This window comes from Eubalaena glacialis, chromosome 12 (genome assembly GCF_028564815.1).
Source record: "Eubalaena glacialis isolate mEubGla1 chromosome 12, mEubGla1.1.hap2.+ XY, whole genome shotgun sequence".
Taxonomy (NCBI): domain Eukaryota; kingdom Metazoa; phylum Chordata; class Mammalia; order Artiodactyla; family Balaenidae; genus Eubalaena; species Eubalaena glacialis.
Window position 1 is genome coordinate 51,150,552 of NC_083727.1, and position 15,280 is coordinate 51,165,831.

Here is a 15,280-nt window from a genome sequence, read left to right on the forward strand (position 1 = left end):
AAATAGAAAATACGAAGTTCAAAAGTTTGTATTTCTAATCAGGTGAATCCTTGAACAAATTCAACTAGCTTAATAATGCTGTCTTAAAACAACTATATGTCTCTTTCCTGATCTTATCACAATGTGAATTAAAATGTTAGCATACTAGTATAACTCATGAAAGGGTTGGGTTTGTTTCCACAAAACCAAAAAAACCTAATTAATTAAACTTTATAGAAATTTTTCTAATTTCTAAACTTTTTTTGGCTGCACCTCTCGGCTTGTGGGATCTTAGTTCCCCAACCAGGGTTCAAACCCGAACACTTGGCAGTGAAATGGCTGAGTCCTGACCACTGGACTGCCAAGGAATTCCCTCTAATTCCTAAACTAATATTAAATTGAGTTAATCATTTAATTAATAATCCTTGGATACACATTACAATATCTAAGCAAGTCATTTGTGGAGAATGAAATAAATACTGGATCAACAAACATAGTTTTAACATACCCCTGGCTTTGCTTTTATACACTGTAAGTGACCATTAATTAATAGGTTGAAAAGATATATATGAGAAACTGAGATATGTTGGTATATTCCTTTTTAAGAAATGTAAAGGAATATTTATGTGTCTGTAAAGAGGTGTATATGCAAAATGATGAATTTTTATTTTAATATCATGGGAAAAGGAAATTGACTTTGTCTTAAAGTAAAATTGTCTGGTTGTGCCAGAATGTTAGCTAGATGTAAATGAATTTATTTATAAGATGAAGGAAAGACTTGTGAATCCTACTCTATAAAATATGGAGGGCATCCAAAAGAGTAGAACTAGAATTTGGATTTTCTTTTCTGCTAAATTGACAAATTAATCTTTGAGTGCATGTCTACTTGGAACAAAAAGCAGTTAAAAAGTATTTAGTGCCCAAATAGCAGAGGTTTCTTGTATTACCAAAATACTCTTGAGAGCCTAACATTTTGTGCTTTTGCCATACTTTTGAACTGTTTGTTTAAACGAAAGTTCCTCACCTTTGAAAAAGTTCCCTAATAAGTATCATTACTTGATGCTTAGTTTATTTTAAATATTGCCTGTAACTGTTATTCTTTAATACTTACTCATATCTTTTCTCCTCTGATAACATTTTTTGATATTGCATTTCCCAAATTCAGCCCCCAAATTCAGAATAAACAACTTTTTACTATGTCTTTTATACCAAAGTTGTCTTTGGGGTTTCCTAAACAGCTGCCAGACAGCCACAAAGGTTTGCTCATTTATCCTATAAAAGGAGTGTTAAAAATGATATGTTCGATATACTCCAGATTATTTCTTAGCTCAAAACTACTGTAAAAGTCATCCTGCTTATCAAGCCCTCAATATGAAAAGAACTTGCAAATCAGTAAGAGGAGTTTAACTTAATTGCCTTTAAGTAAAATGCATTAATATAAAATAAAGATACTTTAGTAATTGTGTAACTTTCAGGTTGGACAGAAATATAGTCATGTCCATCTACAAAAATTGGCACAAAACCTATTTTTAAAAATTAATTTTTTAAAAGAAATATTTTGTTTCCAGTTGACAATCCCAAGATGTTTTATGGGATAAATTAAAAGAACATGGAGACTACTTAATGCCTACTCTGTCCATAATATAGTTTCTCTCTCAAGGTAATTATTAACTAAATCCTCATAAAGTGATTATGTGTTATTTCAGAAAAAAGGGATTTCACTCTTCACTATTCTATCATTGTTGGCTATTACAAATTAACATGAGCCACTGAGTCTTGTCATCCATAGATAGTTTCTGCTTTTTCCTCACATTTGCCTAGTCTTAAGTCCCTATTATGAGCTACACAGACCAGAAATTGAGTCTTCTGACAGAAACATGAAAATAGTGAAAGCCTCAGTAAAGACTTTTATCATACTCATAACTGTTGACTCTACAGGGAGTAGACTCATGGAAGCAGACTTTTCAGTATAAGCTGATGTCAGCATGACAAACAAATACCTGTCAGACTACCAAAGATAGAGTCAGGATTTCTAGGATTCTTTAAATCCAGAAGCAGATGACTTTGTGAAATAGATTGCTTCACCCAAAATCAGAAAAACAAGAATTATTCACCCAGGAGTAAATTAGTTAATTATGATTAATGTTCTATATCTAATGGACATATAAGAAAAATTCCTTTCTTCTTTATTTCAAGCTCTCTATTGGCCACACTTGTATAAACTGGAATGAAAAACACTCTTTAAATGGCATCATGTTCCAACAGAGCCTTTGGAATTCAGAAAAAAAAATTCTATGAAAATTCTCAATATAGCTTATAAGTAATACATTATTAGGGAAACATAAAAATTATGATTCTGGAGAAAATGACATAAAAAACTACTCCAAAATAGTAAAATTGGTTAAAATTACACAAAATACCTTTACTCAGTTCCTTACTTTTCATGGCCATGACGCTATTTTACATAGGTTCCATAAAAATATTCTCCTTTCTGCAAGGCAGTTACTTAAAAATTGCTTTTGTAACCATGGCCATGTCTCAAATCTCATAATTAAACAAGGTCCAAGCAACTTGCCTGAGGTGAACTGGATGGTTCTTGGTTCCTGGTCTTGGTATATGAGCTGATAAGAGCAATATTTTACATATAAAAGTAATGACAACCATATGAACTTTACAAAGCCTTCAGACAAAGTTAACTCCTAAATTTTAGTATCACGTGACTCTAGTTTTATTAACCAAATTACAAGAAGGTTTTTGTATATGTAAGTGTGACCTTTCATCAATTTACATAATAAAAACAAAACATCAAAGTAATGATATTGAATCAGAAAAACACTAAACAAATTTATGTCGCCAAAGCCATGCCTTAGGAGGAAATTTGAAGGCAAAATTGACACCTTAACCAGAGTAAGCAATACACATCACATTCCAAAATCAGAAAACGAAATAAAACAACACTGTGTAGTAAAGGATTAACATAGTCTGTCTAGGCTGTGTAAACCTTTCACATTCCGAAGAAAGATTTCACACTTGCTCAATTCCTGGGAGATAACCTCTAAGCCCTTGGAATATTCTGCCTGATAAAAACGTTTTTAGTTTACCTGGGAGTCTTATGCCCTGCCAGATAATCTATGCTAACAATGTGATTTATGGTGGGGGCTTTCAGCCATTTAGTATCAGCTTAACTTCTAGAGGGGATGGAGACTGAAGGTCAGTCACATGTACAGTCAGCCATGCTATGTGACCAGCCCACAATTAAAAAACCTGGACACCGAAGCTCAGAGGAGCTTCCTTGGTTGGCAATACTCCAAGCATTTCACACATCATTGCTAGAATTAAGTGCTGTCTGAATGACTTCACTGGAAGAGGACAAGTAGTAGTTCATGCCTGGTGTTCCCTGGACTTTGCCTTATATCCATTTTTGAGTTGCTGATTTAAATTTGTGTCTTTTTGCTGTAATAAGCCATAACCGTGAGTATAATAGCTTTTCTGAGTTCTATGTATTCTTTAGTGAATCACTGAACCCAACGGTGACCTTGGGGACCCCTGAAAACACATTTTGCAACCCTGAGATAAAGTAATATCATCAAAAACAGTCAATCGGCCTGGTTCTTGTTTCCCCAGTAAATGAAACCTTGAGTCTTTCCTGTAAGTTATTCTCTGATAAAAACAACAGTATCCCTGATTTTGGCAATGCTGATGTCTGAAGATATGTGATGACTTTTTTGGATATGACAATTATGTGAGAAAACTGCTGTTTTCCACCTTGAAGGGAGTAACTGTAAACTTGGTGACCTTGGTATTTTTGTAAGTTATTTTTTTCTTTTAAATGCTTGTCATATCTTTAATTTGTGAAAGCTATCCTTCTATAGCTTGGACTCCCTTACAAATCTTGTTTGCATATAAACTCCTTTTCTTTTCTGAATGCTTTAGTCTCTGAGTGGTTTATGTTTTATTTCAGCCAGTGGTAGTTTGTATCAATAGTACTTTAGTAGACTGATTAAGAGAATCAAACTCCACTTTCTGCTGAATATCCATAGAAATGCTCAGAAGTGGCTCTGAGAATTAGAAATCACAGGAAAACATTCTACCTAAATACCAAAGGCACAGCCTTCACTCTACTTGAGAGCTATACTGTAAAAGAACAAAAGCGAAAAGGACCCTCTCTGAAAATCTAGCTTAGGTGCCCAATATTTAAATCACACCACAAGACAGAAGCGTAGTATGTAATACTGATATAAATTCTTCCAAGTTTATCAAACCAAAGAGTTATATACATAAAATCATAGAACAAGTTTTTAAAAGACCAGTTCCTTTTGAGATTAAAGTAAAACATAGAACTTAACCTAGAAATAATTTCTTTTAATTCTGGTACTGAATTTCCCAGCTTTAAATTTGTGGCTTAGCTTATTTTGGGGAAAATGAAGGTAATTTTTTAATCTTGTGCTCCAACATTCAATATTTAAGATATTAATAGTGCTATTCTTTCACATGTATTACATATTTGGGGTTTAGCTATCTCTGAAAAAATATTTTTAAAGTATTAAAGGTACTTTTTCTTTTACTAGAAATTATAAATTATAAAACCAAAAACGTTCCATGGTATTCTCAAGAGTGTTTTAAAATTTAATTTTAAATGGGTTTCCTGTGTACCAATAGGGTTTATGTTTTGAATAACACATTTGTGAAGTTAAAAGAACCTACAGTGATGAAAAGTGAAATACTTTCCAATTCAGCAAGAAGATTCTGGACAACTGCCCTGTAAACAGCAATCTTATATTTCAGGCAAGAAATGATTCACATTCTGTACTAGTTCAGTAATAGATTTTTCTGAGAAATACCCTACAAGTCAATGTACACTTAACTTTAAGGAAAACTAACCAAAGAATATCTTCCAAGGTTTTTCAGAACTTATCCTAAAATTTACTTAATCAGATTAAACAAAATTAGGTCAAAAGTATATTATTTTAACTACAACTAGAAGGTCTGGCTCACTTTACAATCCTCTTTTCATAAAGACTAAAATCTATTTAATGATTTAAGCACCTTTAATAATTTGTAGTGGTGAATAAACTTTCACAAGTGACTAGAATCCTATTATAGTGAACATCATTCTAATGTTCACTTCCTTATGGCACTTCTCCCTATGTTCTGGCCATAGCCCAGAGCTGATACGGCCATGAAGAAATATGTTGAAAAGGATATCAAAAGTCACAGAAATATAGCCTCTCAGTTGGTAGTTATTTCATTTAATGAAGGTATTTTTCAAGTAAGATATTTATATACTCCCATTCACTCATTTAAAGATATTTTATCAGCTCAGTAAAATGACATGTTTTTAAAGAGTGTCATGTTGGTGGTACATCAGGTTTTAAATTTTTTTTAGTGTTGTTGACTGCTGATGCTCAGACAAATAGGGTTTGTCAAGGGATAAATTTTTGCTCATTTCAGATTCAAGACATGCACACAGTTTTTCTCCCACAAATCTCATTTCTTTATGCATTTTAAAATTGTCTCAAGCACGATACAGAAAAAATTTCTTTCCTATCCATGAGACCCAAGCTTGGTTAGATTCCACACAGAGGCACTGTCTAGATAGAAACAATGGGTGAGGAATAACAGGGCCATTTGTGAAGGAATTCATGTTGAATATATTTATTTGTATCCACATTAGAAAAACAACACTCCTCTAATGTAGGTTGGCTAGTGTTTTGAAAAGAGTATTCTATAGAAAAGCAAATGTAAATACCGTTACATTTAAAATGGGACTTCTATCTGTAGAACATACAAAACAAATTTGAAATGGTATTTCTGGGGTAAACAGTAGTCTGCCACAAGCCATAGCAGGGGATTTGGGAGTATTCCTGTTTTATTTTATATTTATATATTTGTTTGTTTGTTTATTTAGGCTGCGCCGGGTCTTAGTTGCCACATGCGGGATCTTCCTTGTGGCATGTTTAGTTGTGGCATGTGGGCTCTTAGTTGCGGTATGCATGTGGGATCTAGTTCCCCGACCAGGGATTGAACTGGGCCCCCTGCATTGGGAGCACAGAGTCTTACCCACTGGACCACCAGGGAAGTCCTCAGGAGTATTCCTATTTTAAACTGGCTATCTCACTTTCCTCTACAACATCTTTCAAATTCATTCCCTTTGAACATTTATTAAGAGCTGGCTTTTTCTTTTCCAAATAACATTTAGGACTACATTTTAAATTGTAATTCGGTACTCACAAAGTTTCATAAAACACCACTACCTTCTCTATGTGTGATGCACTCTGATAGTTTCAATGCTATTCTATATTATTTTCAAAATGTTGGTAGTGACCCACTAAACTGATTTCACAATCCATTAATAGGATATGATCTACAGTTTGAAAAATATTGACTTGGCCTAAGTGATAAGGAAGATGAAGTATGAGGAAACTGAATGGCTTAAATTCATAAGGAAAGTGACTGGCAATCATTTGCATAATTCTGTGCAAGTCAATAATTGGCCTCTGGAATATAACTTGTCTCTATATTATTTTTCTGTTGCAGTCTAAATCATTATTGCTTGACTTTTGCCCCCCTCACTCGCCACTCCCTTCCCATTTACTTCCGTGTTTCATACCCATTCTTTCTACTCATGTCTTTGAATTTGATGCTTGTTATGTGGCAGTACTTGTTTGAGATTACTAGGTGAACTGGTATCTTCAATCAACAAGCCTATAGAAAATTAAGAATCCGAGACCAATTCTGCCATATATATAAAGATAGCGAATGAAGAAATACAAACAGGCCAACTTTATCTATCAATGGTTGAAAACAAAGGTTTGGTAGACAAATATTTTTAGAGCATCTATTCTGTGCTGGTCATTATACCTCTGTGTCACCTATTGTTCTTTTCCTTGTATGTTTATGTATAAGTCTTATCTCCCCTATCAGACTATAAGCAACTTGAAGACAGAATCCATGTATAATGTCTTTGAAACTCCCGTAGCAACTAGCACAGTATCTTGAGATCAACAAATCCTTGATTATTAGAGATCAATAAATACTTGCTGATACGGGAGCAAGTATTTGAATGAACAAGTCAAACACACCAATACACAAGTAAAGAACTACCTTCGTTCTCAAACCTCTTCCTCTTAGCATCATAATATCAAAGAAAGCATCATTCTGAGTGCCTGTTGTCTGTGCCCGTAAAGAAACAAATAATAAAATATTGAAGTATTCTTAACTAGTGGTTATGTAAAATATGGTCACATACCCTTAAAAGATGAAACAGCAGAATAGCTGAACTGGTGTCTGAAACAGCAGTACCTGACCCAATATGCTCACTCCGAATACTCACTAGTATTCTTAACTAGTGGTTATGTAAAATATGGACACATACCCTTAAAAGATGAAACAGCAGAATAGCTGAACTGGTGTCTGAAACAGCAGTACCTGACCCAATATGCTCACATAATAAGGTTAATGTATTTTCATGAAATGTAATTATTAAATATTTATTGAGAGGCTACTTACACGGGGCAGGTATTATGCTAGGTGCTGGGTTACAGCGGTGAGCAAGAAAGAATCTTGCCCTCAGGGAGCTTTCAGTCTATGGGAAGACAAACAAACAAATGATAACAAGAAAATGTGCAAAGTGCAAAGATAGGAAAAATACCCAGAAAAGGCAGCTAAGCCAGAATTCGGAGCAAGCAGGGGTGTGAAGAGGAGGCTTAAAGAGGGCTTCTTAGAGGCAGCAGTTAGTTGAGACCTGAAGAATGAGGGGAAGTCAGATAACCAAAATCTGTGCAGAAAGTATGGTGGGTAACTTCATCTTTATTTTAAAAGATTATTCTAGAAAGCTGATTATACCATTCACAGAACTTTTTATCTTCCTTTGACAGAAAATTCATAATGCCCAACATTCCACCTCCAACCTGGATCCAGTCTCCAAACATTACAGACTGTTGAACTGGTCATTTACAAGTCTTATATTGTCAAAAAAACCCACCTCAGAGCATAAAGTAACAAGAGATCAATTTGCTTCTCTAATATTTTCTGTTAAAACTGTTAAACACATAGGATACAATGGACCATGCATATATAATAAAAATACATTTCTTCAGTGGGGGTGTACTATTATAATTCTAATGATTGCCTATGGCATCTAGTAGGCTCTTACACCAAATGAGAATGCAATGACACTGTACCCATAAGGAGAACACTCCCAAAAAACCCACCAGGAAAAAAGTCCACCTGATTCTTTAAGTAAACCATCTACAGCTATACTCAAAACAAACTCTGGCCTAGACAATATTTTAAAACTTTAACTTTACAATTTTGTTATGTCTAATTCTCCTTACGTAACAAAATACAAAAATAAAAAATAAAAAGGAATTAAAAGGAGGAAAGTTACATGAAAATAAGTATATAGGTTATGAAGAAAAAGGCTGAGGCATTGGCAAGGTCTATTTAATTACCAAGAAGTGAATTTATTTTCACATCAGTGACAGTCAATTATTTTTATTTATCCTGATTTTACTTTAATTAAAAGGTGCCATGGCACCCATAAAGAATTTTTTTAATCTCACAGATGCTCTTATGCCTTAGATAGGTTTGTCTTGTTGTACATCTGGGAGTCGGCTTATACTTATCTAAACTTCACATACAATTAAATGTTCTCCGTAGGTACAGCTTTAGTTACAGCTGAATAGAGTTCCAGGAAACCCCATTAGGAGTTTCACTATTTACTCTACACCAACAATGGCAGCTGGTGCATTTTTGGCCACAGTGAGCACTCTTTCCATTGCGCATGGCCAACCCACCTTTTCCCCCGAGTTTGATGTCTCACAAGTCAAATTTTAATTTAACTTTTGATGTTTTATCATGGGTTAAGAATACTATTTTATAGTTAAAATTTTATTTTTAAAGTAAGACGGCTATACAAAAAACTCAGAAATAATTTTCAAGCACACCATCCTAGCCAGTTAGCCCACTGTATTAAGTATCTCCTTCTTCAATCTTATACTGCTAAAAACTGAGCATTTCCCTCCAACCCTCCTACCTTTAGCAACAACCTGATAAAAATGGCCATGTTGCCAATGACCCACACAAGTACAGTTAATTCAAGATTCCAGCTCCTATTTCCAGGATTAGAATAGTCACAATACCTCCTGCTTCAGACACTCAAACTTTCTAGTTTCACAGTTTCATCAAAGTTGAGACCTGTCTTGGCTAAAAAGTTCCAATTTCATTTTTTTCAATTTCTGATTAAATAAAAAACAAACAAACCTGTTTTTTACTTAAGTGAACAAAATCTATGATATCCTACCGAGTTTCTGCTAGGCAGAGCACAGCTGCAGGGTTGCTACAGCAACTCTTGTACACTGACCATAGACTGCCCCATCCAGGAAGGAAATCATTTGCTCCACCCCCTGAGGAGTCAAAGGCAAGCAGCAGTCTGTGAGCAGAGACACATTTTGAGTTCAGTAATTGTGATCGAGCAGTGAGAGACCATTCTTTATTCTTTCCTAATAAATGTCACCCCAACAACACAAACTCCAAACCAAGTTGCTGTGGGTGATTATGTATTTCTGCACCATAGTAGGACTATATTCTTTACCCACCCCCCACTAGAAACCTGAGCCAGGAAACAAGCCAAAGCAATTTCCTCCCAGGCACATAGAAAAAGAAAAAAAAAAAAGTAAATTAGAATATTCTCACTTTTTTGAAGAGTACCTTTTGGCTCTTGCTTTCAGGCTTTAACCCATGCAAACTTAGGTTCTACGACAATTTTTTCTTTTTTTTGGCTACTCAGATCTAACATCTATTGAGTTTTTATTCAGTGCCAACACTTCTGCTGGGTGCTTTGACATGTTATTTCATTTAATCTAACAAAAACCCTATGAGGTTGGTAGTAATATAATCCCACTTTTACAAGTAAGAAATGGAGGCTCCAAAAAGTTATTTGATCGTCCAAACTACTAAGTGGCAGAATCACAACATGAACCCAAGTCTCCTAATTCTGAAATCTATGTTTTTTCTACTATACTACACTGATTTTGCAAGAAATATCTCAATTCTTAATTGAAATATTCAAGTGTTCCTTAAATGAATTTAATTTCTTATGGTAATTTGTTTAGTAATACATTTCCACAAGTAATGACTTCACTACTGATAAATCTATTCGGCCATTGTCCTAAGTGCATAGAAAACAAAGGCACAGAAAGATAGGGCTGCATTAATAGTCCTGGTGAGTTTTTTGCTAAGTATAAACTATAGCACTCACATTCTTTTTTTTTTTTTAAAGCATAATTGAATTTTATTTTCTTTTTATATAGAAACAGAAAAAACTGAAATTTACACATTATTACTGAACACCAGCACATTTTATTATTGATGATTTGAGATAAGTTTGCTTTGTAAATTAAGACTGAAGGTCAACACATTGAGAATGAGCACTGTAAGCAGATATAGAGAGTGTGTGTGTGTGTGTGTGTGTGTGTACTGTAAATATATATATAATAAATATATATTTATATATTATATATATACGCATAATCTTGTAAGAAAGGAAACAAAGAAATTAGCTCCCATATTAAATATCAAATATCAGGCTTAAACTGGCCTAGTACATAGTTTTCTAGGATTTATGATTATGATTCATTAAAGTTATATGACTTACTAATGTAAAGACCTCAAGCTGTTAGACATATTCTCAAGAAGGAAAAAACAAATGAAAAACAAACAAAAACAACCTACAACAACAAAAAAACAGTGAACTTAGTACAGAGCCCTGCACATAATAAAATGTTTGGCAAATGTTTGTTAAATGCAAAGATCTTCAAGAGTTACTGTGATGCTGGTAGCCAGCCAGTGTCCCAGGTATCTACCCTCCTCTAATTAGCTACAACAAAGCCTGCTCTTTTCTGTCTCCTGAGGTCAGCTCTTTGGTGAGAAGGGAAGAAAGGTGCACAATACGAAACAGCTTAAGTGGAATACTGACAAGAGGGAAGAAGAAGCCAAATATACCAAACTAAGAATCTAATTTATCTTATGCTACCCAAGTCCCCTCCAAATCTGAAAAGGCAACTGCTCCCAGGCACTCAGAAATGGGAGGAAAGGATTATTGTTTGGGTGAGGTGATTGGCTGGAAAAAGCCCTGAAATATGTTTCAAAATATTCTGGACTACTGTATTCCTGATTCAGGTGGTATATTAAACAACAATGTGCATGTGTCTGCTCTTTGCCTTATTTGATGACATTAACAAAGCAGCCAGTCTAGCAGTAAAGCTGAAGTATCTCTGGAATAGGAAGGGAAGAAGGGGAAATGGAAAAATCTTCAAACCTTTGAATTAATTTTACTATTTTTATAATGTGCATCAGGGTTGTTTGCTGTAGTCCTGATTGAAAAATGTATCAGTAATCATAAAGTCATTGTTTTAGTAAGTGTGTAAAGGTCATTTGTTGCTGTTATTCAGGATGTAACAATAAAGACTTTATCTTTAAAACAGTAGATGGTACTGTGAACAGACTGTCACAGGGAATTGCCAAGATATAGATCAGTTTGGGAGTTGGTGGCAGGAAATTAGAATGAGATATAGAGCAAAGTGTCAACAGCAGCAAGTGTGCATATCTGCCATTTTTTATCAGTTTTTTTTTTTTTTTTAAAGCAGTGAAGAGGAGACCTGGATGAACAGACCTCTAGAAAAAACAGAGGAAATTCCTACAGAATGTATATAGAATAGTGGAATTGGAGTCACAAAAGGAGACATCATCTAATGGAGTTAAGTTCAAGTCTTTCCAAACTTGAACACATGCAAAACCTTAATCCAATGTTAGATTTTTTAAAAATGTGTAAGTAATTTCAAATTAATTGTATAAGGCTGTCTTAGTAATTATCATTTATGTTTTTACATATAAAATGACGAATATATTAAGCAAGCATTCAAAGTAGTTTATTCAATGTTCTAATGTTATTCTTTAAACAGATGAAGGAAATCAGAAGTTAACACTTAGAAAATGTATGTCTCCCTATGTAAAGACTCAAGATTTCAGTAGGAAACAGTATCATGGAAGACAGCCACGATTCAGTTAGTATGTAGCCAAGATTGCTGAAAAGGTGAAGTTCATGAATCAAAATTAAGGGTAAAATCAGGAAATTGAATGACTAATACCAGAGAGAGGAAAGGGTCTTTGAAGGAACTAAGCAAATATGATCTTGGATAGATTATCTCGGTACGTGGCTTTCAAAGGAAAGGACAATGGTTAGGAAAATAAGGAAAAAAAAGGAAGACCGTGAAACAAGATGAAACTCTGAGATAATGATGGAAATAACCTGAAGAAATGTCAATTTTAACCTCTGTTCTACAACCACAGTTTACAAAGATTTTATTTTAGATGATGGTGATTATTATTATTAAAACAAAACTTATGCTAACTAGAACAACTTTACCACTGCTTTCTCATTCTCAAGTTCTCTATTTGATTCATTTCTGGTTCATTTGTTTCACCTTCTGTTGGAGTTTTAGGTGTTTTTTTTTTTAACATTTATATTGGAGTATAATTGCTTTACAATGGTGTGTTAGTTTCTGCTGTATAACAAAGTGAATCAGCTATATGTATACATATATCCCCATATCTCCTCCCTCTTGCGTCTCCCTCCCACCCTCCCTATCCCACCCCTCTAGGTGGACACAAAGCACCGAGCACTCACATTCTTGAGGAGAAAAGGCAAAGTTGAAAAATAGGTAAGGTGATGAAACTGAGTTTAGATGAAGCAGTCTGTGGAACATCTCTGGGGCTGAAGGTGCTGTAAAGGGAGAGGGAGTGAAAGTGGGTGAAGGACAAATGTACTATTTGAACCAGAGGGAGAGAAACTTTTATCTCAGCCATTAGTTGCTTTCAAGGACAATTCCAAGTATAAATGTGCCAATTTTCAGTCATCTCCCCACTTCAGGTATGGAAAGGTCTTCTAACAGCACCTCTTCTCTCAATGAGACTGAATCACAGTTTTCCTCCTCCCCCAACAGAGGGTCCACAATTACCCTCCTTCTCCTACACACACTTTTTGGGATTTCCTAGGAGGATATAAAGACTGTCTTTTAAAAAATTGCTTTTCCTAGCTCCCCAAGATGTTGATCTTTTTATTCTTTCACACCTATAGCTTGAACATCCCCCCAGCTGTAGATAAAGATGTACCTCCCAATCTGTCCCTTTGGAATCACCATCTCTTAAACTGCTACCCTGTCTTCTGAGTTCCTCACTTCTGTTATGCCTTTTCTGTCAGTCTTCTAGTTCTACTTCAGTTGATGACTCCAGTTCTCTAGTTGCCCCAAAGGATTCTGATGAGAAACCAAATAAGTTCAGAAGAGTTGTACTAGTTTCCATAGGCTTCTGGAAAGATAGGTCAACAAATGTAAATTTATTATAAAGCATATATGTACAAAGAAATCTCTTATGGCACCACTAATCAAAATATCAAAAATATAGTTATAAAGGAGTAAGATCAAAAAAACCAAAGCTAGATTTGTAAAACAGAATGGGAATAGCAGAGAAAGGCTTCCACAGCTGAGTTACTGTCATCTAAAATTTAAGTAACTATGGGTTCCTATTTGTAATTGTCACATAAAAACTTGGGCTAAAGGCCTCTTCCCAAAGCTTTTCCCTTTCCAAAAAAGAAAAACATTTCCCAGCTCTAAAACAAGATAGGGAGGAAGCACCAGGAAAGTAAAAAGACCTTTCCATACTCTGTTAATTTTATATTGGTTCTTAAGGTTCCAAGCCTACTAAATGAAAAAGTGTTATGGCACTTGTATCTCAAATTTAACTCAATTTTAAATATCATCAGTCTAGTATAATTTTTTAAATTTAGCTTAAGGTATCTGCAAAGTGAACAATGTTTCTAACACATGGTGAGATTAGGTACTTCAGTCAATAAGAAAAACAAGAAAGCAATCATTTATTATTTGGGGCTCTTAGGAGGTCATTACGCATTAATTTTAAAATACTACAATTTGACACTTTATAGAGGCTAGAAACATAATTCAAAATTTCATAAAGGTATATTAAATTAAAACCACTTTAGATAGTTCAAGATCTCACTGACAAAGTTCATTTAAGGTGACAGTTTTGCTATTGTGTTACTGTTCCCACATGATATCATCTCTTCTCAATTTCATTTGAAGATTATGGACTCGTACTGGACGAAAGTTTCTGTTCTTTTGAGGAGAGTTAGTTAGCAAACATTTTCTGGGGCTATTTTTTATGTTCTTTGATCCTTTACAGTTGCTATCTTCTTTCTGAATAGCTGAAGCTTCACTCATCTTCGAATTCTGAACTTTTTGCTGCAGTTTGCGGACCTGGAGAGAAAAAAATTCTAACATTTTAGTCAAAAATATACTTAAAATATACCTTACAGTAGATGGATTGGATTGATGGTTTAAAGATTACGTGAAATTAAAAAGTTCGGTAAGTCTTTATTTATTGAATACCTATTACATGCCTAACACTGTGCTAGTTAGACAGAAATATAATGAATAAAACAATCTTTGCTTTCAAGGAGTTTACTGCTCTTATTTGTGAAGTAAAAGCATATATGTGACAACTAGAGAATAATTCAAGCCACAATAACTTTGAGTAGGACAAAAAGTGTATATGTGAAAAGGTTAAAGTAGGACAAGATCAATGTGAGCTGGAGAAGCTGAGAGGAAGGAATGTTTATGTAAGATATGAAATGGGAAAAATCTGGAGAACAGGGAGGTGAGAGAAGGACCTTTCAGGTGACATTAACAACAAAGCGAAGATTTGGTGCTAGGAGTGAACATCAAGTTTATAGAGCCTATATATATATATATATTTTTTTTTTTTTAATTTAAAGTATTCATGAATTTAAAGTACTACTGAATGCCAGTTTAAAAAAAAAAAAGGCAAAGGAATAACTTTATCTCATTGAGGAGTATCTAGTAATGATTGGGTAGACAGAATTAAACAAAACAAAACTTATAAACTAGTCAAAACCCATTTCTTCCAAGTCCAGTCCATTACTCAATCTTTTTAAAAATTTTTATTATTTATTTATTTAATTAAATTAATTTATTTAATTTGGCCAGGCCACAGGGCTTAGCTCCCTAATCATGGATCCAACCTGTGCCCCCTGCAGTGGAAGCGCAGAATCCTAACCACCGGACCGCCAGGGAATTCCCTCCATTACTTAATCTATTTCACTTAAGCACAGCCTAATTTGTAGAGCTGGTCTAGACATTGGCTAAGTATCTGGTGTTCTATTTGTCTAAAAATGCTTGAAAATTTATACTGCTATAGTTATTAT

General features: G+C 34.4%; 1 protein-coding gene across 3 annotated transcripts in view; it reads right to left on the minus strand.

The window, feature by feature from the left end:
* Positions 1-13,974: 13,974 nt before the first annotated feature.
* The window catches only part of CEP57L1 (centrosomal protein 57 like 1), a 54,040-nt gene continuing 52,734 nt past the window's right edge, over positions 13,975-15,280 (minus strand). For 2 of the 3 annotated variants that reach the window (XM_061207720.1, XM_061207719.1), the window contains exon 11: positions 13,975-14,312. In XM_061207720.1, coding sequence (XP_061063703.1) covers positions 14,094-14,312 — 219 coding nt within the window. In that variant the 3' untranslated portion in view covers positions 13,975-14,093. The remainder of the gene's footprint in view (positions 14,313-15,280) is intronic. The other variant, XM_061207721.1, reaches the window with a different exon arrangement.